The sequence below is a fragment of the Anser cygnoides genome, chromosome 6 (assembly GCF_040182565.1).
Source record: "Anser cygnoides isolate HZ-2024a breed goose chromosome 6, Taihu_goose_T2T_genome, whole genome shotgun sequence".
Classification (NCBI taxonomy): Eukaryota; Metazoa; Chordata; class Aves; order Anseriformes; family Anatidae; genus Anser; species Anser cygnoides.
The window spans coordinates 27649943-27675736 of NC_089878.1; the positions used below are offsets into that span (position 1 = coordinate 27649943).

The 25794-nt window shown below is 44.7% G+C and overlaps 1 protein-coding gene and 1 long non-coding RNA gene across 2 annotated transcripts; one reads left to right on the forward strand and one right to left on the reverse strand.

Moving 5' to 3' along the window:
• The first annotated feature begins 620 nt into the window (after positions 1–620).
• LOC136791069 (uncharacterized) lies at positions 621–6253 on the forward strand. The gene is made up of 2 exons (XR_010832304.1): positions 621–2586; positions 5493–6253. It is a non-coding gene; the product is annotated as an uncharacterized lncRNA (long non-coding RNA).
• A 6287-nt stretch (positions 6254–12540) lies between these two features.
• EAF2 (ELL associated factor 2) lies at positions 12541–25619 on the reverse strand. The gene is made up of 6 exons (XM_066999343.1): positions 25393–25619; positions 23193–23287; positions 22380–22516; positions 21521–21666; positions 17834–18100; positions 12541–13389 (listed from the first exon to the last, which is right to left on the reverse strand). The coding sequence occupies exons 1-6, from the start codon at positions 25496–25498 to the stop codon at positions 13343–13345; spliced, it is 798 nt and encodes a 265-aa protein (XP_066855444.1). The 5' UTR covers positions 25499–25619; the 3' UTR covers positions 12541–13342.
• Positions 25620–25794: the final 175 nt, after the last annotated feature.

Here is a 25794-nt window from a genome sequence, read left to right on the forward strand (position 1 = left end):
AGCCAGCAAGCACGGTGTATCACGTCGGCTGCTCTGCCCCTGAACTCTTTGAGAAACTCAAGTCTATAAAGGATAAAAGCCCGAATTATGGAGGTGTCAACGACACTTCCCGGTGGCTCCTCGGCCCCGCTTTCTGCCCCCTCCTCAGAGCCCAGAAGATGGCGCCGGCCCCTCAGCCATCGCCGCCCGCTGCGCAGAGGGAGCCACGGGGCGGGCACCTGCGAGGCGCTGAAATAAAAAACGACGGAGGAAACCTCCTTGTCCCCCGGGGCAGCGGTTAAAATAAAGCAGCCCCTTGCCATGCCCGCGGGGGAACAGGAGCCATCGCCCACGCTGCTTTTACTGCAGGTCCCCGGGTGAGATGCGCCCGTGAGCGCCAGCCGCCTGCATAAACGTGAACCCGCTGACACCCCGGGAGGGCCCGGTGGGGTAGGGGGAAGCAGCCTGCCCTGACAGGGTGATGCTTCTCATTTTAATTTTACATAAAAACGTGCTGGTTGGCACTTGAGGCACTGCTTCAGCCCCGAGGTGGCCGCCTCCAGCCTGGCCTTGGCTCAGCAGCACTCCCCCAGCCCCAGGCAGAGGCTCACCCAGGCCCCCATGCAGGAGGAGGTGAAACAGGAGCATACAGTCACCCCCTTGAGGAAAATGCCAGTTTTTCTGTTATGACAGCCTTCAGCTGGCAGGGTTAAACCATGACCTAAAGAGATCAGGATGTTCGCCAGCTACGGAACAAGTTTTCTGGCACCACACGGAACAGTTCGGGGAACCAGCAGTGAGACTGCCTACAAACGCCTAGGTCTGGATCTGAGGCCGGGCAAATTTATCTTTGCTTTGGATCTGGCTGCAAATGAGTAACACACTTTCCATGGCACTGTCCTCAGTCATCACCACCTCGAAATTGCCACTGAGCAATTGCCAAACAGAAACACTGCAAATTTGAGTTGCCAGGTTAGCCAAAACCAGGCTGGTGCTTTCAGGCTGTGACAGGAACTATGTCAAGGAACACTTGATATGACAGCAGGGATTAGGTGCTTGCGACAGACCTCAGGAAACACAGGAGAAGACATCTACTTGCAAACAACACAAATGCAGCATAAAGGGTTTTTTTCTACATGACTGGTTCTTTGGAAATGTTTTTCTTTCGCAGCTGCTCTTGGGAAGGTGATCCTTGGGACTCATGGAGGTCTCTGGTGGAACTGAGGGAAGGAGATGGTTTCCTCCAGGAGCTATTATCTCATGTATACCTAGATGTATATATACAAATCAACAGCAAAGACTGATTTTTCAACAGTGGCAAACAACATCACAAGTGCAACTGAAATACTGAAAGCACTTTTAAAAAGAGAATCAGAGATCTGATATCCTAAACTGGCATTCTTCAAAGACAACAAAACTCTGGGCAACTGTCCCAAGTCTGGCACCTGGCCTAAGTGCAAGACCTTATCCCTGCTGGAGGAACAAAGCAGGGGAAATTCCTTGAGTAGGAGCTGAGGAGAAGAAGAGTAGTTTCTTCTCTCTCTTTTTTTTTTTCCTCTTTTTTTCTTTTTCATCCCTACTTGTAATATACTTCAGCTTCTAGATGCCTAATACCCAGCATCCTGATTAGAGGATCTGACAGCACCTTCTTTCCCAGGCAAACATTAAGAAATCCATTAGTAAAAGGTCATGGTCTGGACTGCTCTGTGGAATAACCCTGTGAAACCCTCTGAGCGCTGTCAGTCCTAATCGATACCTAAATCAGCTCTCACGGTGCTGGTTCCTGTCCCAGGCCTTTCCACTCTCAGTCTGGGGTCATGGAAAAACTGCCTTCCTCGGCAATTATCAAACTGTGGTTGCACAAGCAAAAAAGCATGGAACATACTAAAATAACAGATGTAAGACTAGAACGTTGTGGGAATAGGCCCCAAACCAAATTGCTTCAGATTTCCTGGCAGAACAAGAGTCCTGGTAATCAAAACATTCCTGAATGCTGCACCGTCTTCAGTTGTGCACACAAATCCCTCAGTGCCATGTTATGCGCAAAAAGTTAGGTTCGCCAGCATTCAGATGTATCTCTCTGGAGAAAGACAAACTCTTGGGAAAAGGTGTGTAACTGCAGAAACTTGAACTTAAATAAATGCTTGCCCAGAGAGGGTACAAACTGTTCAATCTGGCCAAATTGGTTGAACTATGTGGGATGCCAAGTTTAGGCTTTTTGAAACCTGCAAGCACATGAAATGCAAATATTTTTACCAGATGAGTGCCGTTTAATTTCAGTTTAAAAAACAAAACAAAAAAAAAAAAAACACCTGCTTGTACTGAAGATTAGTGAGGGATGCCTGTTCCTCAGGGTACAGGGAGCTGAGAGCCAAGTGTGGTAACACAGCCGGTAGAGATGGCAGCCTTGTCAGGGAGGGACTGCCCTGCTGGCAATCATTAGAAGAGTGAAGTGCAGGAAGACCAACCAAACCACACCAGTCATTAGGAATAAGCTGGGAAAGGGGACTGCAGACGTCCTTGTGCGTGTGGAAATGACTTTTCAGTGCCCTGAAGAATGCCACTTGGATATTTGTAAATTCAAGTCATAATTTTGGTCACATTGAGGTGAGTTTGAATTTTGCAATTAATTTAAATGATGGTCAGAATTTACATTCCACATTATTACCTTGAGGCATTTAAAGCCATTGTAAATAAAAAATGAAAATTATCAGCCTACTTCTCTCTTACACTAACCAACTTCCCTTTGCTGAACAATTGCTGTGTAACAGTTGTGTTCATCCTGTTGAAGTTGAGACCAGAATCTACTGCACCAAATGTTCTTTCTTCAGAGCTATCTGTATCTCAGCACACATACACAAGAGAGAGAGTTAACAGCAGGCCTTGCAGGCACATGGTTTTATCTTAACAGAGCTAATGCATTATCAGCTAATTCTTGGAAATTCAAAGCAGCTGGGTCTCGGACCCTGCTCACACATGTTGCTTGTGATAAGAAACCACACTTCTGTATTTATGTATGTTTGTCAGTGTGACTGAACAGGTAAGCTGTTTTACTGCTAAATATGTCCTGACAGTCTAATTTCCTCCAGCCTTAAGGCTGCATCTCTGAAGAGTTATCTTGGCACTGCTGTTCACTAACAAACAGCCACCGCACTCTAGTCTGGGGGAAGCTGAATTATGGTTGGAAATCAGTAAATCTTATGCTATCCATGCAGGGCCTCACAATTAAACGCTTAATTGTATCATATCCTGAAAGCCTCAAGAGAAGCCATTTGAGAAAGCAGTGCTCTAATTTCCAGTTGTTTTGTTGTTTAAGAATTAGAAATGCTGAAAGAGGGACCAAGCTTCTAGTCAGAAAAATGTGTCTCTGCAAATCTCCAGAGATATGCAATTAATACTAAACTATCATTAACCCTATGTACTGCTTTACAAAGCGGACTGTAAAGTAATACGAAATTGTGCCCTTGCCAAATTCATCAGGACATGCCTTTTCAATACAAAGACACGGTTTTGAAACAGCTCCTAATGAGTCATTTTGGGACACAGATAAATTGTTTCTGCCTCAAGGGATTCAACTCATGTATGTCAGATTCAACAGTAGCAACAACATATTCCTGCCTGGCTTTTCATGGGAGATGGGCTGATTTTGTGCTCACACCCTGCAAATCCAGCCAGGCGCAGGTCTGGGGAGCCATTTAGGCAGAGTGGCCCAGATCAGAGCTGAGACATTTCTGCTCCAGCAGCCCCTTCCACCACCGCCAGGTGCTTCAGCACAGCCAGGCTCGGTTCCTGCGGGACAAAATGGGAGCAATAATTGCCTGCTGCTGGGGTAGGTTAGTCAGCAGAGCCTCGCCTAATCCTGCTCACCCACCCTTTGTTTGTGACTCAAACGTTTGTATTTTATGCTTTTTCTTTCCTCATGGACGGGTAGTGCTGGAGGCTGGGAGACCACGCAGCTGGGTAGGTTATGCCCTGACAGGACTGAGAGCTTGGATGTGTGACTAACCCAGTCCCCGAGGGAAAAGGCCTGCCCAGCATGGCTCCCACAGCGTGGCTCCCTTCGGAGATCTCCATCTTTGTGCTTTGAAAGTGCCACGTTTAGAAACACTGGGCCTTATTCCCTTTTGTCAGAAGGGGTACAGCAATGATGTAAAATACTGTTGCATCAACTGGACCAGAAGGCTCTGGGGAGACCTTACAGCGGCTTCCAGTACCTAAAGGGGGCCTACAGGAAAGCTGGGGAGGGACTCTTTGTTGGGGAGTAGAGCAGAAGAACACAGCGTAATGGCTTTAAGCTAAAAGAGGGGAGATTCAGATTAGATATAGGGAAGAAACTCTTTACTAGGAGGGTGGTGAGGCCCTGGCACAGGCTGCCCAGAGGAGCTGTGGATGCCCCATCCCTGGAGGTGCCCAAGGCCAGGCTGGATGGGGCTTTGGGCAGCCTGGTCTGGTGGGAGGTGTCCCTGCCCATGGCAGGGGGTGGAACCGGGTGGGCCTGGAGGTTCCATCCGCCCCACAGCATTCTGTGCCTCTGGGATTCTGTGCTTCCATGATTCTGTGCTTCTCTGACCAGTACTGAGTAGTGGGACGAATCACAGAATCATAGAATCTGAGGACTTGCTGCCTGCCATGGCTGCAGGTCTGCAAGGAAGCAGTGCTACAGAGCTTCCCTGGGCTGAGTCAAGGAGATAGGGAGACCAGGGAGGGCACACAGGCACCCCGTTTCTCTTGTCACCTCACTGGAGGCACCCCAACCACATACCACCATGCAAAGTAAGCCAGATGTTCCCTTGTGTCTCCAGCCTGACTTACAGAATAGTCATGCTTCAGCTTGCAGAGAAGGGACCCGATGTGGTCCTTGCCACTGAGGCTGAGGGGCAGGAGAGCCGTCTCCACCTCCACTAGTCAGAGGGAGAGGAGCAGCTGCATGCATGGCAAATGTGCTTTAATTTCCTCCCTGGATTCAACAGAAAGATGGATGGGAGGAACTTCAGCTCTTTACACCATGAGACCAGGCTAAGGAGGTCTCTGCAAAGCAGGAAGGAGTATATTATCACTTCCCTGTACCAGATTCAGTTAGCACCATCCTAAATACTCTCTCCCGTGAGAAGAGAGGAGCGAAGCCTGCGCTACTTCTGCTGTCCATAGTGAGGAATCATTGTTTCTTCAGGGCATCTCCTTGCTCTATCTGAAGTAGCTGCTTCCTTAGGTAGTTGGTGTTTCATGGCAGGAGCAGTTCAGGCTTTGCCTCACTGAGTTTGGAAACTGTATGTGTAGAAGCTCCAGAGCAACACACAGCTGAGGATGGAGCACAGGATGAAAGGTGTTGAAAGAAACCATGGCCAATGTCCGTGATTCATGCAGCATTCAGCTCTCTTAGGAGCTTGAGCTGGGGAGAAGCCTGTGAGATGGTGGCCTGATCTCACTGGAACAGTGTTGTATGCCAGCTTGGGAGGGCTGTAGTAGCACAGCAAGCCGGCAGGGTGCTAAATTGCGTGGTTTTGTCACCTCAGCAGGGTCCAGCAGCAAGAAGTCCTGCAGCTGAGCAGCTCTGCAGCCTTGAACAGCCACATCACCTTACTGTGGGATGGCCAAAATATTTCCCTCCATGCCGAGCACCCTGCCACTATCCTTGCAAACTGGAAAGCCCTGAGAGGTGCCAAGGCAAGCACACTTGAAATTACAGTTTTCATTTAGCTTGGAAAACAAATTCACCATTTGTACAGCCCCTCCTCCTTGTCAAAGAAGTACAAGTTGAAGAAAACCCAGCTGCGAGGCAGCCTTTTGCAGCTGAGCATCTATACCAGGCAGGAGGGCTCAGTGTGGTGTGAGCTGCTGATAAGACCCAGGAGGCTCACAAGCTACCGCAGCAGCAGCAGGGAGCCGTCTGCAGTCCCTGCACTTCCAACAACCAACACACCTGCCTGGGGTTGCTCTCAAGGTCCCAGGAAGCATCAGATCGATCCACCAGCACCAGCATACGCATCCGATGGACAGGCGCTGTTTGCCAACCTCCCGTTGCAGAGCTGATCCCATCTGACAGCAGCTGAAGTTACCCGACCGTGATCGCTCCCCAGTGTAGCACAGACAACCTCACACATATTTGTGTTAGGTTTAGAGAGATTTGTGCAGCATAAGCACTTCTAGTTTCCAGAACAGAGGTCATTGGGATCGAAGGCTCTGATGTAACGTGGTGGCTTCTTTGGCTCGCTCGTCTCAGTCTCTCTACAGAATTATAAATATAGCCAGGACATTATTAAAATGTTAACAAGTTTCCCTCTTGGGGACCTCAATTATTCACCTGTGAGTAGCTGTTGTTTCATCACCAGGAGGGAGTCAAATGGAAAGTACACAAGCAGGGATGGGTTCTAAGCTTTTAGCAGTAGTTTTGTTTTACAAATTAACGGGGATAAAAAGTCCCCACTAAGCTCAGTACACTCCTTCCAGGTGGTACTTTCTAAAATACACTCATTGTGGCAAGAACTTCTTAAATAGCCTAACGGTCTTGCATCCTCAGCTAAACATAGCCACGGCCACCGATCATCAGGATCCTTGACAAATACTGTGTCTGGGGGAAGGCAGCTAGGCAAAGTCTGGCTGTGTTCGTTAGGGGGAAAGTAGCTCAAGTATGGGAGCAACACAAGCGTGGCTGCTAATCTGCATGGAGCTTTCCCCACCTACATTCAGGTCACATTTGCCTAACATTATTTTTATGAACATTAGTTATATATATTTTAAAAATTATGAAATGTTAACTACGTGTTACCGATGGTAACTTTTGCACAGGGCAAAAAGAGAAAAAAAAGAAGAAAAAAAAAGGTTATCATGCAGAACAGGAGTGGAAGTTGTTCTACACGGTGATGGGGGAGGATCATAAAGCCCACAAACCTTTCCAGAAGAGTTACGGAATTAGGACAGCTAATTCCAAACTATTTTTTCTGACCCTAATGCTCCGAGTGGCCCATTGCGTTGTGCTCCTTGGTGCGCCCATCCGTTGTTTGGATGAGAAACTACTTGGAGCAGACAGCTTTTTGCCACGGGGTTAGGTGTAGCCCTGTGCAGAGGTGTCAGTGTTGCTGTGAAGCAATTTGATATGCCGCCTGGCTGTGCCCATGTCGCAGTCTGCATTCCAGTGCTTGAACCTTCTGCCTCTACTCTCTCATTATTCCAGCAGAATCTGAAACTGGCACAAAACCTGTTAATTTGAGGTGGGAAGTCTCAATCAGTCATTGGCCTTTAAATGTCCTTAGCTTTTATGAACTGCGGGGGATTTTTTAACGCTCCTATAAATATTTGGATCAAAACCCTGGTAAAAGCATAGATCTTTTTCATTAGTTGCCAACGTACATCACGTTAGGTGTAAAAAAGAAATTGGTTAAGAGATGATTTGGCATTTCAGGCTGAACCATCTCGTATTTCTCTATGAAAACTGTATATGAGGACATACGTGTGTATTTATTCCAAAGGTTGTGGCAATGAAAAGGTGCAGGAAAAAGTGGGGATTGCAGAGTTTACTGGAAACTCAATACATCGAGGATCTTAGAAAAGGTACAGCCAATTAGATGAGCTCAAGTTGAATTCTGCTGGTTGCTACGAGGAAATCATTGTGCAAGTGTTTTGCAAGGGCACTGAAACTGGTAGAACAAGATACACAGCATGTGGAAGTGAAACTAAAGAGATTAAAGAACAGTTTGGGTTGTTGTTGGGTCTTCTTTAATTACCTTTTTAAGACACTCCACTTTTCTTTAAATAACAGCATGAAGAAGGCCTCATCTCTGAGAGGGAGCAAATAATCCTCTGTCATGCGTAAGCACGCTTATGAGAACAAGCCGGGTATGAATTTTCAGGAGACAAACCGAGCTGCACAGAAAAGACAGCATATGGGAGATGAGAGATGGAGAACAGGTTCTGTAACAAGCGCCCCTGTTTAAAGCGAGTCAGGAGAGGTCTCAGCAGCTAGCTCACCGGGTATGTGTTGTACATCAACAAAGCCTTCTCTGTTGAATGAAAGGCTCCTTCATCTTTGCCTCTAACCTCCATTCCTTCCTCACCACAGCAGAGGGATTTGCTTTTCAGAGAAGGAAAAATCTGAGAACACACTCATTTCTTCTATGGATTCAGAAAACCACAGAAACAACTAGAGCCCAAGCCTTTGCTGTTCCCAGCAGGCCAGACCCTTCACTACAGCAAATGTAGCACGGTTTCTTACGAAACCCCTGTATGAAATTGGTGTCTCTACTTAGGAGCTGAATAAATCTTCCTGCTGACACAAACTGAGCTCTGAGTCCTCCATTCAGGAGCTTTTCTCCAACACCAGAGCCTGCAAGCTGTAAAGTAAAAGCCACAGTAACATCCTGTTAGAGCTTTCCACCAATTCGGCCCATTCCTGTGTGTAGTTAGCTGGTAAGCAGAGAGCTCCTCCCTGCAAATCCCCTAGCCATCATGAACTATTCTTATGCAGGGGGCACCATGATCATGTGGGAGGAACTGCTGGCCAGTTAACAAACAGTTGACGTTGTCACCATGAATTTATTTAACTGAGCAGAGTCATAGCTGAAAGATGTAGGTCTTTCAATCCTTCCCTCCACAATTCAGATTTCTCTTGGGTATGGATGACTGCCCCTATCTAGTTTTAGGTCTCGACTGTGAAATAATTCATCATTTCACACTTTTTCTCCTCATTTCAGTAAATTTCAGCCTTGTTATTTCATTTCCTTTACCTCCCCCCAAAACAACAGGAATATATATTTTAAAAAACTGCAAATACTCTTATTCAAAACTTCTCTCTTCTTCATTCTTCTTTTTAAGTCTCTTCAAAAAGCTGGTCTGAACCTCATATCCTGCTAGACAGTCCCCAGCACTTTCCATGGTTAGCTGAATGACCTCAGAAAGTAGTGAGAGTAAGATTTCACATGTAGACAAGGATTCAGCCTAGGAACCATTGTAAGCCAAGTCATCTCTTTCCTCCTCTGGGCTTTCACTTTTGCCTGGCCTAGGCATCCTCGTCTCCGATGTTTAAGAAGGATCCAACAATCTCTTTAGCTGTTCTCAGAAAACTTTGTGTGAAAATTCTGAAGAAAATCAAAAGTGTTGGCCAGAAATGATACAACAATTTCTGAGCCCAAAATCTTGAGAACCAGAGCAAACTGTTATCTGAGTTGATCTGTTCATGTTTGGTTCCTCAGAAATCAGTCAAGAATGATCTAACGAATAATTCTTCTTCAAAATACTGTTGCTGTGTTCTCAAGATGATTCACTGTCTGTCAGCATAGAAGTGACTAACTGAAGTCCTTTAATCTGAAAAATTATCTCCCATTTACCTCAAAAAAAAAAAAAAAGAATCAAAATACAAGCAAACAAACAAACAAGGTTCATGTAATAAAGCTGATCGTATCAGGTGCCTTGACAATAAACTCCACAATGAGCTCTGCTCTAGCTGATATTGATCTCAGGATTTTGATGGAGCAACTGCAGGAGTCCACGCTTAGATATCCAAATGATTTTCAGAGATTATGCAGGAAGTAAGATTATTGCTTACCAAACAGCTACATGGACATTATATTGAGACAGATGTTTATAAATTAGAACTTCCTAAAGGCACATTACAGCATTATGGGCAAGGATCTCAAGAGTGAATTACAGATAGACATAAAACCACAAGTAAATGGCAATCCCAGTGTTAGTTGTGGAATACAGCAGAGCCAAGGCTGCCCTAAAGAGATCACCTTAGCTTGTCCCTCCGCCCCAAGGCAGGGTTCATGGAAAACAAAAGTAGGGCAAAGATCTTACAAAAACTGGAAGCTGTCAGGCCAGATAGTTACAACTGGCAAGCATACACTTTCACCATTTCAGGATTTAACCAGGGTTGAATACTGCAGCCGTGAAGAGGTAGTTACTAGAAGAGTTGTGCACGCATCAGGTGCTGTGCAGAGACAAAGGCTCAGGTGAGCTGTTTCGGCAGTAGTCCTTAATGCTGCGGTAGTCACAAGACTGAACAATTTTGAAGTTTCCAGTAGCATTTGGAAGACATTTATTTATGAATGTAAATGATATGCAGATGTGTCCATAACCTGGGGGCAGTACCCTCTCACTCTACTCTCCATCCAGCAACTCTAGAATCGTAGAAACACAGGCTCACAGAATGGTTTCTGTTGGAAGGGACCTTACAGACCACCCAGTCCCAACCCCTCTGCCATGGGCAGGGTCACCTCCCACAGGATCAGGTTGCCCAAAGCCCCATCCAGCCTGGCACTTCCAGGGATGGGGCACCCGCAGCTCCTCTGGGCAACCTGTTCCAGTGCCTCACTGCCCTCTGAGCGAAGAATTTCCTCCTAACAACTAATCTAGGTCTCTCCTCATTCATTACTAGTTAAATTGACATGACAGAAATAAAAATGACTTTAAAGGAAAGGAATAGGATTTTCAAATCAGAAAAAAAAAATCCAAACAAAACAAAACAAAACAAACAAAATGATCTGTTTTCCTGTTGCTAGAATACCTCCCTTATTCATGCTTTTAGTCTAGAAGTCAGCCCAACTACTTCCTTGCCTCTGCCCTTCGATAACCCACTTGAGAAATCAATCCAGGTAGCTCAGCACTGCACAGGACGGCTCACAGACTGAGCCACAGGGGAGCAAATACCCACAGCAGGTGACGAAGGAGACCAAGCCAATCCCCTCCACAGTGACAGAACCAGACAACCTCTTTAGGCTACCTGACTGCCTGACACTTGAACAAAGGGAGTCAGATAACACACATTTGGGCTTGATCCAGCATACAGTACTTTTTTCTTCACACGTTTAAGGTCTGTTATCTTTTTTTCCCCTTATCTCTATAGGAACTCTGTTCCAGAATCTTATCTCCAGCCCTAATATTTGAAGGGAACCTTTCCTGAATTATTATCACAACCGTGCGTTTAACAGAATACACCCATTTAAGTCACATACTTATTTAGACTGGGTAGTGACTGACTGGCATCTAATCACTTAGTGCAAAGTGCTGTACAAAAGCTTAACTGAAGCTCTTCCCATCCTAGAAAGCTTCTAGCTCAAAGACCAAATCCTAAAGATAGCATAGGCTTATTTGCAGTCCTGAGTCTCAAGAACTTGGAAAGCTGCTTTACCCCCAGAGCTATATTTAAGCACCTGCATACATGTGAGTTCAATTACGTATCAAGTACAGGTAGGTTGCACTTGCCAGGGTTTTCTTTTATTGTTGTAGGCATTTTGTTGTTGTTTTTTTTTCCTCCTCTCTTCTGAGGGAGAGGTGATTATGATTAGATCCTAGCCTGGTTAGTGCTTCCACACACCTGCTTCTTCCCATGCACCCCAAATGCGTAACTGCTCAGAAAAATCAGCGGCATCCTGGCTAGCATTAGATTTTAGCATTGACCTAGCAGAAAGCTTTCATGCAAGCCATCGGGAACAGGGGGAAGCTGAAAAGAAGACATTTCACTTTAGGACACTGCTTTATCATGAGTCTCTTTCTATTTAGTACTCAGGGCTGCTCCTAAGATCACTTGTAACACATCTCAGAGGTCCTCACATCACGGAGCAGACTTTATTAACAGCAGGTGCCAAGAACCAAGTAGTCTGGTAGAGTTGTCCTAGCAACAGTTATAATGCATCAGAGAACTCAATCTCAAAAAAGTTTGAGGAATCTTTATCTACATAGCATCCTGTCTTGAAGTCACCCATTAGCCCTTTTCTTCTCAAAGACCTGTTTATCCATGGTCATTAACTTGAGCTTTTTACTTTTAGTACAAGCAGAAAGACGTTTTGTTTCTTATGATCCCAACTTTAGGAAGCTGAAACACTACAAAGCTGTTACCTGGTGTAGGCCATGGCCAAGTGCCATAATTTGAGGGCAGAGAGCGCGCTAGGTGGGGAAGGACCAGGAAGCAGCATTTCCAATATCTCATTCCTGCCCTGTGGTAAGGGGCAGACATGATTTTGGCTTCAATCTGTCTAGAGTTAAGTATGGGCTGGTACTACCAGCAGTTGGGAGAATAAGCCAGTCTAGTACCATCTATTGTATACGTTGAACATGCATTTCATGTCTTCACATTCAGACTTACATGTAGAATTCAATCCTCACAATTTAGACACAGCTGTGGTTCAGTCACTGCAATCTAGAAAGTGAGACTTCTCAGCAAGACTGAGCAGATTTACCTCATCAGAATTCATCCTACAGATATTTCCCATTGTTAGTTAGGAAACTGCTCAGTAGCAAACTTCAGTATTAAATTTTTACTCTTAGCTGGGGTTCACAAATTCAAATATGGGGAAAAACATAAGCAAACACCTTCTCTTCTGTAGTACTGCATTTGGATATAATCCTCTATAAACATTCATTTACACACGGGTATCACTAAACTTTCAGCAAGCTCTTACCTGGACTTGTCTCAATGTATGGAAAAGCAACAAACACCTAAGTCTTGCATACTGGGTGGGGAGTGCTTATTAGCTACCATTTTACTACTACTTTCTTTGCCTGACCCTTTCACTGGCACGATTACTCTAAGTAGAATGCAGAATTCTTAACCAGTAAAAAACAATCAGACAAAATGATAAATATTGCTTTATTAAATTATTTTTATACTTCTACAAAGAAAATTTCTGATTTCCGTTACAGAATTACATGAAGAAAAATCATTGCTGTCTCCACAGTTATCTAAATTTAGATACAAAAAGGTTGTAAAAAGACCGGCCTGTTCAAGTTACATTAAAAAAAGGCAGAGAATAGACAAGTTCCCTCAGGAATCTTGAGGCTCAGAAATATAAAGTCCTATAATACAATGAAATTAAGGATTCAGCAATGTGTTGAACAATTGTAAACTGTAACTGCACTAGTGGACCACATTATTCAGCAGTTTCCTTAAAGGTATGAACTGTGAACTGAACAAAAAGTATAGCTGACACAGCAGACCTCATTTAGTTGCTCTCCCTTTTACACCCTCCAAGTTAAAGCTGTAAGATCAGCATTCAACATTTAAATGATAGGAAGGAAACTTGCCTCCATAAATATCAGAAATTCTTCCATTTCGTAACTATTTATATAAAGTAACTAGCTGTTACAAATCAGTTTCAAGTACAACAGGTGGCTGAGGCAAAATAATCAAAATCAGATCATACACAATTTTACTGTAAATACAGTAATTTGAAAGGTAAACACATAACCATAGCACTGACAACGTATCAATGCTGCTGTGTTATAGACGCGATGTGTCAGTAGAAAATTAGGATGTCTTTATTATCAAAATCGAGGACATTCATTCCAGTCTCTGGTAATCTAATCTTAGTGCAAAACAGATGCTAAGACATATTTAGCAAAAAAGGTGATACGTTTAAGGCCAAAACTTTGTTCAGTCATCACTATCACTTCCAGATTCACTCAGCTGCAAGTCATTTCCTAAAAAAAAAAAAAAGTCGTCATATTAGTCATTTTCAAGGAAACACTTTTCTTCTTTCGAGATTTTTCCCCTTTACCAATTAAAGGCTTGCAAAAACTAATACCAGGCAGGCTGCAAGAGAATAAATAGGTGTAGAACCTAACTCCTCAGTGACAGAGTCTCAGAGAGACCACATTTCTACAGTTTTCAAATCTTAGCAGGAAAGGCATTAACATATTTGTCACAAAAGCATTTAATATCACTGGATAACGACAGATGACACCTAGCTATCCTTGCTACCCATGTTTTCATGCTTTATAAATGGGAACACTGCTGGTGAATGCAGCCTTGCAAAAAAAAAATTTTTTTTAACTTCTGAATGCACTCAGCTGTGCTTGAAAACAAAGTGATGTCTCAATCAAGAGCAGCAGTTCTTTGATGTACCTTTTAAAGATGTATCAGTGACCTACTATTTCAAACAGGTTTTGGAACAAGCGAACAAACAAAACATCAAACGCAATTTTACCCAGCACTTTAATTTGGAGGCTACGTATATATTTCAAAATGGGAAAGCAAGAAGAAAGACTACATTGTGCTTGCAATGGATACCCATAAGCTTAGTGGGGTGGGAGTGAAGGAATCTTTCCAGGATCATAGATAACTAACAACAACAAAAAATACAGCAGCATGCTATAGAGGATCTACATCGTATCAGCAGTTTCCCACATATTTTAAGAATTTCTTCCAGCTAGTATGCTTTTCTTCACCCCTCCCTTGCCAAACAGCCATGAATAAAAAAGAATGCATCTCTTTCATTGAACAGAAGTGGCCTAAAAACCAAATAGAATGACTGAAGCTGAGTAGGCACAGTATTTCTACATTTTTGCTACAGCACCCTTCACAGATCACTTTTGCAGATGGATAAAAGAACAACCTCAACAGGGTAAAACCAGCGAGACATTCAGATCATATCTTTTGTTATCAAGCATATCATTTCTGCCAGAACACTGAAGTCTTTAACATGGCTGCATTTAGCCTTCCTTTGTTTTCCACTATGTCATCACTAAAGCTTAGAAAGTGGTACATGAAAGCTCTGCAACAAAGCCGAAAACACTGTTTATATGAGACAAGAATAGTGAAGATGGCTCTTTCCAGCAATCTATAAAGTACCACTGTAGCCTTTTTTTTCCAATCCTAAAAGCCAAAACATTTACAGCCACATTATGTTAAATTTTTTTTTGAAAAAAAAAAATATGTCAAGAACGATTCAGGACAATACATTATCCTGAGAAATAATATTTGAAGGCAGATAATGGCATTAGCAAGTTAAACTCACGCATTTATCATTCAAAGGAAAACAAGCAAAGAGTTCTTGGAACTCCCAACCCTATTATTCACTACCTGCTCCGGGAGATGGCTGGAGTAAGAACAAGAAGATAACCTTCCAAAGAGTGACTCTGCAGCCTTTTAAAGTTATTTCAACATAGTTAATAAAAATTACACAAACTGTGTAACACTAGCCAAAAATACCAGTGCTTGTGAAAACCAGCAGATGGGAAAGGCGAGTACTCCGAGTTCCAGAGTTAGAAGTGATGCATTAGGATATATTTCAGGGTTACGAAAATGGGCCAGAAAGTTTCCCTCTCTCTAAAAAACACCTTCAGGGAGATGGCAAAATAAAAGAGACTAGAGTTGGGAGTTTTCAGGTGGGTTTGTTGCAAGAATAGAAGTTTCATTTAACTAGGGCTCTGAAGAAGCATCTACGCTCAATTGTACTTTGCAGGCAGCAATAAAGCGGGGTAAAAATGTGAATTCAGTCTTCCACAGTGCCAACTGCTTATTAGTAATATCAGTTTATCACAGAATGGTTTGGGTTGGAAGGGACTTTATAGATTCATCCTATTCCAACCCCTCCGCCCTAATTTGATGAAATAGATTATACTGCAAACTATGATGTTTCCTAAACTTTTAGATCAATGGCTATAAAACATTTAATTGAATTCATGAGTTTCCCTGTCCCCAGTAACTTGCGTAAGAGTGATCGGTGTTTCACAGATCTCGTTACATCAACACCACACAAATACAAAGCAAGTTTCACGACCAGCTGCTGTACCAGCACCAACTATCAAAAGAAGTGAAGTTGTACTAAATGCTGTGTACATAAGACACTTCCCCAGAAGAGTCTGTGTTGATTTTTCTTGGGAAATAAAGCTTTATTTAGCTTTTACTTAAACTAAAAGTAAACAAAGCAACGTATGATCAAATATCTACAAAGAGATTCATCAGTGCTACCGTTTGCAAACTGTTGCAAGGCAAGTCGTGAGCTTATACAATCAGCTTCTGACAGAAGGAGGGAAGAATCAAGATTTGGCGGAGGACCTTGCTGCCGAAGGTGTGGGGCAGCTTTGCGTCCTGGGTTCCTGAGGAGGTAGATGATGTATATCTGACAGAAGTATTTGGTTACCGTGCTCTAGGATACTACCTCCTGTGTCTTCCAAGTTCTACAAAAGCTCAGCTGTATGATTTCTACATGTGAGATGAAACTCTTCTCCCTAACCCTTCCCGCAGCCTTCCGCCTGCATGCGGCAAGCCAAAGGAGAACTTCACTAATTACCCAGCACAGCCCTGATTCTGCAGAGGTGCACAAAAGCAGTCACGCACAGAAGCGGACAAACCTCCAAACAGGATTAGACAAGCAAACTGCTTGTGCTGACATTTGTTGCTTCAATATTTTATTTTTGTAAAACATTATTTGAGATGGAAGAGATGACTGTACCAGACCCCAACAGAGAACTCCTGCCATTTCAGCTGGAACCATGTGCTATCCATTTAGTTTCCCCAGGTTTCGCTGTTGTTTTCCCTCTCCTGCCAAATCTCCTCAACAAGTGAGCTGGAGAAACATTCTCCTTGGAAGTGACTTTTTTTGGTCTTTGTCTAGTCGAAGTACGTTTCAAATGTTAAAAGTACTCAAGTTAGGAACAGATTTTTTAAGCAGTAAATAGATCTGTAACCACGACAGACGTAAATGGAATTAAGCTAAATATCTGTGCGAGATAGACAAGCCCAAGGCTTGATGCTACAAAGGTTCCACCAGTCTACATGGCTCTCAAGCACCATCAAGTCACCATCTCCCCCTGTAACAGCTTTGATGTTGTCATGTTTTATGCAGCATTTTCTCACTATGACTGTTGAAACTAGAGGAGTTGGCCACCTGTACTTGTGAGTTTGTTTCTCAGTTGAAGTTTTGTCAGCTGGGATTTTGTCACTGGGGATAGAGCTTAATCTCGTTTTCATAACAGCTTTATTTAAAGCACGAAGAACGGGAAATCTCATTTGTGAGTAAGGGCTGAAATAAATGGCGTGCTGAAGTTATGCAAATTATGAACATGAAGACATTGTTCTTCACAGTGACAGTAAAATGAAGACAGTGTTTAGTACTTTACCCATGAAGTCACAAGACCTTTCCATCTGATCTTATCTGTTAATGCAGTACACAAATAACCAGCACAGATATTTGAGTATTTAAATACTAGCTACAAAAAACACCAAACCTGTTCATGCTATCATTAAGCGCTGAAGTGAAAGCAGACTTGCCAGAGTCTAGAATTTCAGTATAATCAGTTTACATATAAATGATAAACCCTAAAGTTCTTAGACAGCACACTAGGCTTTATGGGAATCTCTTCGTATTGTGACCCCGCAGCTAAGCACCTAATTAAAAATGTACTCGCTTTCAAAGCATCACCATAGCTGAATACTCACAGCTTCTACATATGAATACTCCTATTTAGGTAGCAAACTTAAGACCCCACCTACTGTTTTTCCCCCCCTTCCCTGTCCAAACTCTCCTTTTTGGACTACACTGAGCATTCAATTCCAAGCTGTGCAGCGACCACTTGAACAACATTGCAGCTCCTCTTCGAATTGCATTTTTAGTTGGTTGAATTGGTGGAGTAAGACAGTATCACCTGAAAGCAAACCATCTCCTCACTTATATGCGGAGGAGAGTTTTGCCCTGCTGTCTGGTGGAACAGTGCCATGAATAATAGTAACTAAAGTAGCTAAGAATATACTATCTCTTCTGTCATTCAAAGTTTTGCCAGTGTAGTATCTTTCCCGTAGTTTTAACCAAGAAATTATAAGCATATGTTTTGGGAGTGCCCTGTTAGCTCAAGTATTTTCATTACAAAATTACTGTTCTGCAGTCCCAATGTATATAACTGGGAGGAAGCCAAAAAGGCTTAGGAAATATTTTCAACTACCTCAGCTTTAATTTAGTATCTCTTGGGACCAAGAGCCTTCTAGTCCAGTGCCTAATTCAGACCTCTGCTGAACAATCAAACCCTAGCATCACTTCCCACAGTTTTAATTATAACAGAGACATACTTAAAAACAATATGGTTTCCTTTCAGCATCTCGATGTCTGGAATTGTGTACTAAGAAAAGAACAGCCTTTGTACTTACGTAGTGTATTCATCATATGACCACTGCTCTCTTGGGATCTGTTATGACTGGCATCTTTGTCAGGGGCAGCCTGTTGTGGTATGGCAGACACAGTAGGCTGTGGCTGCAAATACGGCATTGACATAGGAAGAGAGGGCTTCGCTTCCTCGTCTTCAGAATCACTGGAACTATTTTCACTACTGGATGAAGAGGATGAAGAACTTTTAGAGTCAGACGAACTGTCAGAGCTGCTCAGCTGGTCCATGATACTGGCTTCTGCTTTTAGCTCTGCAAACGATATGATTTGTTTCTCAGTTAGCAGACATCATAGTTGAAATATAAGAAAGACAAAAAATAACAAAAAAATCAACAACAAAAATCAGGTACGTTAGTCAACACATTACAGCAACTCAAAAAGAAAAACCCTGCAGAAAACTCCAGAACAAAGAAAAGGGTACAAGCAAACATCTAGCCTGTCATGTGGTTTTCTTCCCCCAGAGCTTGGGCATTTTCCCCCTTTCAAGCCAAGCATTAGAACAAGGGTAACTGTGCACCCAAATGCTATCCCCACATTAGCCTTTAATTTCTGCAGCTGGCAAGTCTTCTGCATTTTCCTCAGCACCCTAATGATGCCTTTCCCTGACTAAGCACTGCAGTTACAATCAGGCAGATAAGTTAGCAGCAAGATGTCTGGAGCTGCACCCAAAATGCCTCCCAGCAGTTCAGCAGAGCAACCAACGCGCATGGACACTATGACATTTTGCTGAAAATGCAACGCACACAGAATATCCAAGGGAACTACCTACAGTTTACTATTAGGAAAATTTCACCAAATCCTTATTCTCTTTATAGACTTGTGAGAAAAAGCTAGGACAACAGGAGAAAGACAAGAAATACTGGAAGTTAACACATCAGTCTGACTCAAATTGTATTCTTGGCAAAAAACTCACCTGACTCTAATATTTAGGATGGCATGACTGGATAGGTTGTGTTGCACGGTATGCGTTTTTAATATATTATAGCTGAAGTCCCGCACACAGAGAGAGTTAAGTTTTGCAGAAACAGTGCACAATAATTACACAAAATATGGGTGCTGCTGAAGGGAGAAATCTGAAACAGACCACTGAACCCTGCTGGATTGAGATTTTATACAGCAACTTGAAGAGTTATCCAGAGCGCAGTTGTTCATCATCATACAGAATTGTAGCTACCCAGCCATTTGCTAAGACAGCACTCAAGCACTCAGAATACTTCAGGAACAGCTTTGATATAGCAGACATGAAAAGCAAATAGGAGGGGACCTCATCTCACTTCAAATTTACTCAATACAGAAGAACAGGTTGAAGATGAAAGTGATCGAGAAGAAAGATTGTTCAGAACTTAATCAAGTGAAGAAGGGAGAACAAGAGAATAAGCCTCAACACAAACTTCCATGAAGCCTCCTAATTCTGTGTTATCAAAGGCCAGTCTAAAGGAAAAAAGGCATTCAGGAAGACTGACAGTTCCTGAAATAGCATGGCTATAAGTACAAGGAAAAACTAACTTGATGCCAAGGAAGAGCAGAAAGTACAATAAAAGACCATATTGGCCAACTGACTCAAACATAAGGAAAAAAAGAGCTAAAAAGTTGGAAGCATCCTGCAGCTACTAAGGGCACGTAGAAGAGAACATAAGCAGATAAAACAAGCTAGAAAAGCTAAGGTGAAAATTAGGACACAGCTAGCACAAAGACCAAGAAGTCACTTCAAAATTAATTCTAGAGGACTGATCTACCACCCAGCTGGGGGCATAAGCTAATCAAAATGTAACCCAAATCCTATGCATTTAATGCCTCTTCCTCCCTGCTCTCACCTGTGACCAGTAATAAAAGAAAAAGCTTTAAGCAAAAGACTAGCAATTAATACCAAAAACTGAGGAATGGGATCTTTGCCTTGAATTTTGGAAGAACTTAATTCTCACAGAAAATTTAATATTTTCAGTAAGGGAAAGAAGGGCTATACACATACTGGAGGACAAATGCAGAATGACCTTCCCCCCGCCCCAGAAAATGAAGATAGTAACAAGTTCAAAGCAGTGTACTTAAACAGGAATAGTCAGTTACACAACCACAGGATGAAGCATGATTAAGCAGGCAACACTTCTGAAGAGCCTGCGAGTTACAGTGAGTCGCTAAGCACAGCCCTACTGTATCGTGCTGGTGCAGAAATGACAAGCATTAAACTGGGACGTGATCCTATTTGGTCTTTTCGTATGAAAATATATAGTGCCTGTCAAACATTCGTCTTACTCGACTCAGCACTGCTAAAACCCTAGATGAAACTAACTCATTTTAGGCACTACAATTGAAATTTTTGGACTAGTTGGAAGACAGGAGAGTGACAATGATTCAGGGATCTACAAAACTTAGCTTCTAAGGAAAGACTGAACCAGCTGGCATCGTTTTGCATAAACAATCAGAAAGACATAGGAGCTACTGAGTACCTGAAGCACTGCTTAAAAGCAGCAGAGCAATCTGGCCTATACCTGCATGATAAATATTAAAGTAGTAATGGGCTTACTGTCAGATTTTATTTATTAGGATAACCTGAACTGTAAGGAGAACAAAGCCTTGGAGTAGATGCCAGAGAGAACACATGATCTGTCACCAGAGAGCTCAAAGAACACATTAAAAAATGTTAGAAATCTGACTTTACGATAGAAGGATAGTCTAGATGACCTTAAAAGGTCCCTACCAGTCCTGTTTTTCAATTACTCTGCATTCTTTAGTAACCGTCAAAATCAGACTGGCAGTACAAAAGAGTTTGATGCGTTTTGGCAGCCACTTTGGTGCCTTGCAACATTCAACACTCCCACTACCCCCAAAACAACCAAACACCAAGAAAAAGTGTCATTTTATCCCAGGCGCTCAGGTTCTTTGTCTTTGCAACTTAGGATGTATTCTAGTACTCTTCTGTAGTATAAACATTTCTGGCCAGAGTTTAAGCCCCAAATGAAAAAAAAAAAACCTTTATAATGACACATCTGAAAAACCTGCTTAAAGGAATTCAAAGCATCTTGGGAGATAGACATCAATTCCGATCAATGAAACTGCCACCTGGTCGTATTTCTCTAGCAAGTAATTACCACCTGCCATTTCCCTTGTCCTCCAAAGTAACAAGGCCTGCTCCTAAACAAAACACGAGTGTCTCACCAAACCAGTGTCTCAAGAATGCTGTACACAGCACTGTTCAAGGGTTGATTTATGCAGGCTTTTAGCTGTCTTTTCCACTTGAACATCATCTTTCACGAGTCCCATCCGGTAATTTACAGTTTGAGATGTAAAGCACCGCAGCCTGTACGTTTGCTGAGTGCAGAGAACAGAACGAGGAGCGATGTCAGAACGGGAAGCGACTGGGTTGGTTTCTGGGCTGCAATACGACCAACTGCATGCTTGATTAAAGAAGCAGCGGAAGAAAGAATCTATAAGACAGCAGGGCGACCCACTGGGTTATTTAGCTGAACGGTTCACCTGATTTTTAACCTTACTAAGTCTCAAATACTCCTCAGTTATCATTTGAGCCAGAGCAGTCATTTCTGTACAGGAGTAAAGTGCTTATATAGTCAGCTTCTGGGACGAACCTCCTCTTAAAAACAAAGCTTGGCTCTTAAAAACTAATTGCTAGTTAAGAGCAAAGTTTCTAAAACTCTAAACGTGGCAGTGGAGCTTACCTCGTTCAATGTCATCCATAGGAGAAGACAGAAACATCTTTTCTTTTGGCGGAGAATTTTTAACATTGTTTGGAGTCTTGGTTGCATTTCGCATTTGCTGCTGTTGCTGCTCGATACGAGACTGGACCTTGCTGCTTCCTTCAGCTCTGTGTGCAAAAATAAAATAAAGTTACTCTAGATGACAAGATGCAAGGAAAAAGGCAGGAATACTGCACCTCAAGTTATGGAATTATTTGTCTCATGCTTTTCTAAACAGCATCATTAGATTTCTAGGTACATTATCTTACTGGCATGTAATTAGGTATGTTTTTTTTAATTTATTTTATTTTTAAATATGGTGCCAATAACTTGTAAACCCTTTCTTAGTTGATTTGTTATAATACCTGCCTACCCAGGAATACTTCATAGTAATTCTGCTGAAAGCAAGTTCTGTGGATTCAGCAGCAGAAAAAAAATAATGAACGTGTATGGGGAAAAAAACAAGCCACTACTATCACTGAAAACAGTCAATTAAAAAAAGATCATTGAGAAGTCAGGGAACAGTAGGCAAACTACTTTTCCAAAAAGATTTTTTTCTCCTCTATAGTATCAATTACCTGATGAATATCTCTTAATAACAGGACATCTTTTAGTCAAAAAAAAAAAATCCTATTTCTTCTGCTGGTCAGTACTCGAAAGCTGCAAAGTCAGTGTGTTGAGAAAAGAGGCCTTTTACCCTGATGAACAAGGCTGGGGACCTTCTAAAAATGCTGTTTCAATAAAAACAGTCATGGGCTGAAGCATCTCTCAATTTAGACCCATGAACAAACTGATTTTCATAATGATTAAAGGATAGCTGCTTCTCCTGTAAATCACCCACCTCGTTTTTTTCACAGTGATGTTGCTACTGAGTTTCTCTAGGCGACATTCTCCAGTGTCATGATTGATAATTAAGATACATTCTTTTAGGTAAGGCTTCTTTGAGCCCTTGAACACAGTCACTGGTGGAGTTGAGCCCTGTTAAATCAGAAGAGTCCAGCAGGTGTTACTACTGCAGTCTTTTTTTTGTTATTATAAACAGAAAGCAATCCATTAGTGATGACAAGTTCATTATAAGTAGTCATTGCTAGCTTTTAAAAATGTTATCAGCAAATTCAAATTAGACTCATCCCAGCCAAAAGCAGCTGGTGACTGACTGGAGAGGGATTTCACCTGGCTTAGCTGAGCGTTTAATCAGTTTCACACTTATTTCCAAATGAGAGCACGCTCACTGTAGGACTCCTTTTACCAAAAGGGGTTTCAGTAATCACATCAGCAGAGCAGTAAAGCATGGCAGGTAGTAAATTTTCCCTTTCCAGTCTTTCCTGCTTTAGAACTGCACTACAGCAGTAAATACCAAGGGGAAACTTGCACTGCCAACATCCACACGAAGCTCTGCTATGTACGCAACACTTCAGGGTCATCCTACAGCATATTTCCAATGCAGTGAGTACACTTAAAGCTACAGCACAGCTGTCCAACCTGTAGGTCCTTTGCAACTTTACTCTTTTAGAACAATTATTTTTATACTCTAAACGTTACACCGTCAGCTGTGAAACGGCATTAAAGCTTCACATCCTTCTACACTCAGCATGTATTTGTAACAAAATCAGCCTTCCCCTTACGCCTGCCATGCCTCGGCCACCCCACTCACCTCAATATTTGGCAACGTTATCGTCACCTGTTCCCCCTTGCCAACCTCCAGGTCTCCTTCACAGGATGTATCGATAGACGCAGGCTTGAAGTCATCTAAACAGAAAAACCAACTTGGTTATTTGCAGGCTTTTCAGCAATCTTACAAACGTAGACACCTTCTGAGCAATACAGCAGTTGGAGGCTATTAAGCTAAAACCTTTTTTTGCTAGCGTGTCATCCACCATTCCCCTGAACAAATCACTCCACAAGTCAGCAGAACTCAAAGGCAAGCTGGTTTCTCCCCGTATTCAGCGTAAATGTTAACTACCGCCTTCCTGATAAACTTAGGAAAGCGCTTTTAGGTGTTAATGGACAGGAAAATGAACTAGCTCTGTTCTACTTCAGAAGATAAATCCTTCCTTCCTGTCAGAAACGCAGTAAGTAGTTCTTTAAAGTTCCTGGGAAGCAGCTCTCCCTCTCTGCTCTGCTCTTGTGGGACCCCCCCGGAGCCCCGCGCTCAGCTCGGGGCCCCCAGCACCAGAAGGACAGGGACCTGCTGGAGCAGGTCCAGAGGAGGCCACGAGGATGAGCAGAGGGCTGGAGCTCCTCTGCTGTGGGGACAGGCTGAGGGAGCTGGGGCTGCGCAGCCTGGAGAAGAGAAGGCTCCGGGGAGACCTTACAGCAGCCTGCCGGTACCTAGAGGGGGCCTAGAGGAAAGCTGGGGAGGGACTCTTTGTCAGGATGTAGGGATAGGACAAGGGGTGATGGCTTTAAACTAAAAGAGGGGAGGTTTAGATTAGATATAGGGACAAAATTCTTTACTAGGAGGGTGGTGAGGCACTGGCACAGGCTGCCCAGAGGAGCTGTGGCTGCCCCATCCCTGGAGGTGCCCAAGGCCAGGCTGGATGGGGCTTTGGGCAGCCTGGGCTGGTGGGAGGTGTCCCTGCCCACGGCAGGGGGTGGAACCGGGTGGGCCTGGAGGTTCCACCTGACCCACAGCATTCTGTGCTTATAGAAGCATCAATCCGAACCATGGAAGATGTATAAGAGTCACTGGAAACACAAAGACCAACAGGAATCGCCAGCCCCCATTTCTGATTTCACTGTGACACACACGTCAGAAGCTGACCGACCAAAACTTGTGTGTCAGTATGTTCATTTTTGCCCTTTTCAACACCTGAAGTATCAACTAAAAGAAGTTTTAAACAAAATCAAGACACCAATCCTGGCCCTTTCCAGAAGCCTGAGCCACTGAAAACACACGTGCGCTCAGGCATCAGCACTGCAGCGACGTAAGGCGTCACTACCTACAAAGTACTTTTTCCACCCCAAAAGAATTAGGGAGGGCTAGAGCCAAGAGGCACGCACAGAGGTCGGACAGCATCAGGAGGCACGTTGTAACCCACGTGGGCTCGAGCTGGAGCCCACGGCTCCAGCGAGCTGGGCACGGGGCCCACCCAGCACGCCGCGGGTCCCACGGGGCGGCAGCTCGGCGCGCTGTCCCTGCCACGCAGCCCAGCACGCAGGGCACGCGCTGCTGGGCACAGCACCCTGCTGCCCGGGGAGCCGCTGGGTTCAGCGCCGCTGCCCGTGGCAGGAGGGCTCGGGGGAGCCGCGGGACGCAGCCCCTGCTGACCTCGCGGTCACAGCAGAGCCCCATAGGGAGAAGTATGAAATAGAGCCCCGAACTCCCCAGCGGGAATCAGGTACGGTATGGGCTTTACGCCCCGGCAGGCGGGCGGTGAATGCTTCGGGAAGCTGAGGGGCTGCTCTCAGGATCCATAGGCTGAGCTCTGGGCTTCGCTGTCACCCCGCAGACGCCTTCGCCCTGTTTGCTGAGGAGCCCTTCGGGTGTCAGAGGGAAACCCCCGCCCGCGGCTGAGCTGCGGGACGCGCCAGCTTGTGCCCCGCTCGGCGGAAAAGGAGATCTCGGAACAGACCTCAGGATAAAGCCCCTAACTACAGAGGCAGCAGCGCGCCGGCAGGGTGGGAGGCACCACACCGGGGCTTAGCCCACCCCAACATCGGGGCTACCCTGGCGGGGCAGCACGCACCGACCCCCGTCCCGCTCCCCCCGTCCAGCCCCAGCCTCCCCCCCGTAACCCATCCCCGAGCCCCCCCCGGCAGCGGGGCACGGCGGCCGCGCCCCCCCCTCCCCGGTGCCCCCCGCAGGGCAGGGCCGGGCCGGGCCGGGCCGGGCCGAGCCCCGCCGCGCTCACAGCGGACGGTGTGGAAGGCGCAGCGCGGCTGCTTCTCGAAGGTCTCGCCCAGCTTCAGCACCCGCTCCTTGGGGTCGAAGAGCGGCGGCGGGGCCGCGCCGTTCATGGCGGCGGCGGGCAGCGCTCACGCGGCGGGCACCGCCCGCACCATGCCCGGCACCGCCACCGCCACCGGGACCGGCCCCGCGCCCGGGCCCGCCGCCGCCGCACATCCCCGGCGCCGCGGGGGCGGGGCCTCGCCGCCGCTCGGCCACGCCCCCTTCGCCCGAGGCCACGCCCCCTCCGGCCCGAGGCCACGCCCACCCCTCCCCGCCCGGCCCCTCCCCTCGCGGCTCGCCCCGGGCCTATCCACCGCGCCGCCGGAGGGGCGAGCCGGCACGCGGATATGCAAATGAGGCCCCC

Excerpts from the sequence above, each read along its gene's own strand:
- EAF2 (XM_066999343.1), bottom strand. The coding sequence starts at position 25,498 with ATGAACGGCGCGGCCCCGCCGCCGCTCTTCGACCCCAAGGAGCGGGTG. Across the intron at positions 22,517-23,192 it reads TAACGTTGCCAAATATTGAG|GGCTCAACTCCACCAGTGAC; the intron begins GTGAGTGGGGTG and ends CTGATTTAACAG. Across the intron at positions 18,101-21,520 it reads TATGGATGACATTGAACGAG|AGCTAAAAGCAGAAGCCAGT; the intron begins GTAAGCTCCACT and ends TATCGTTTGCAG.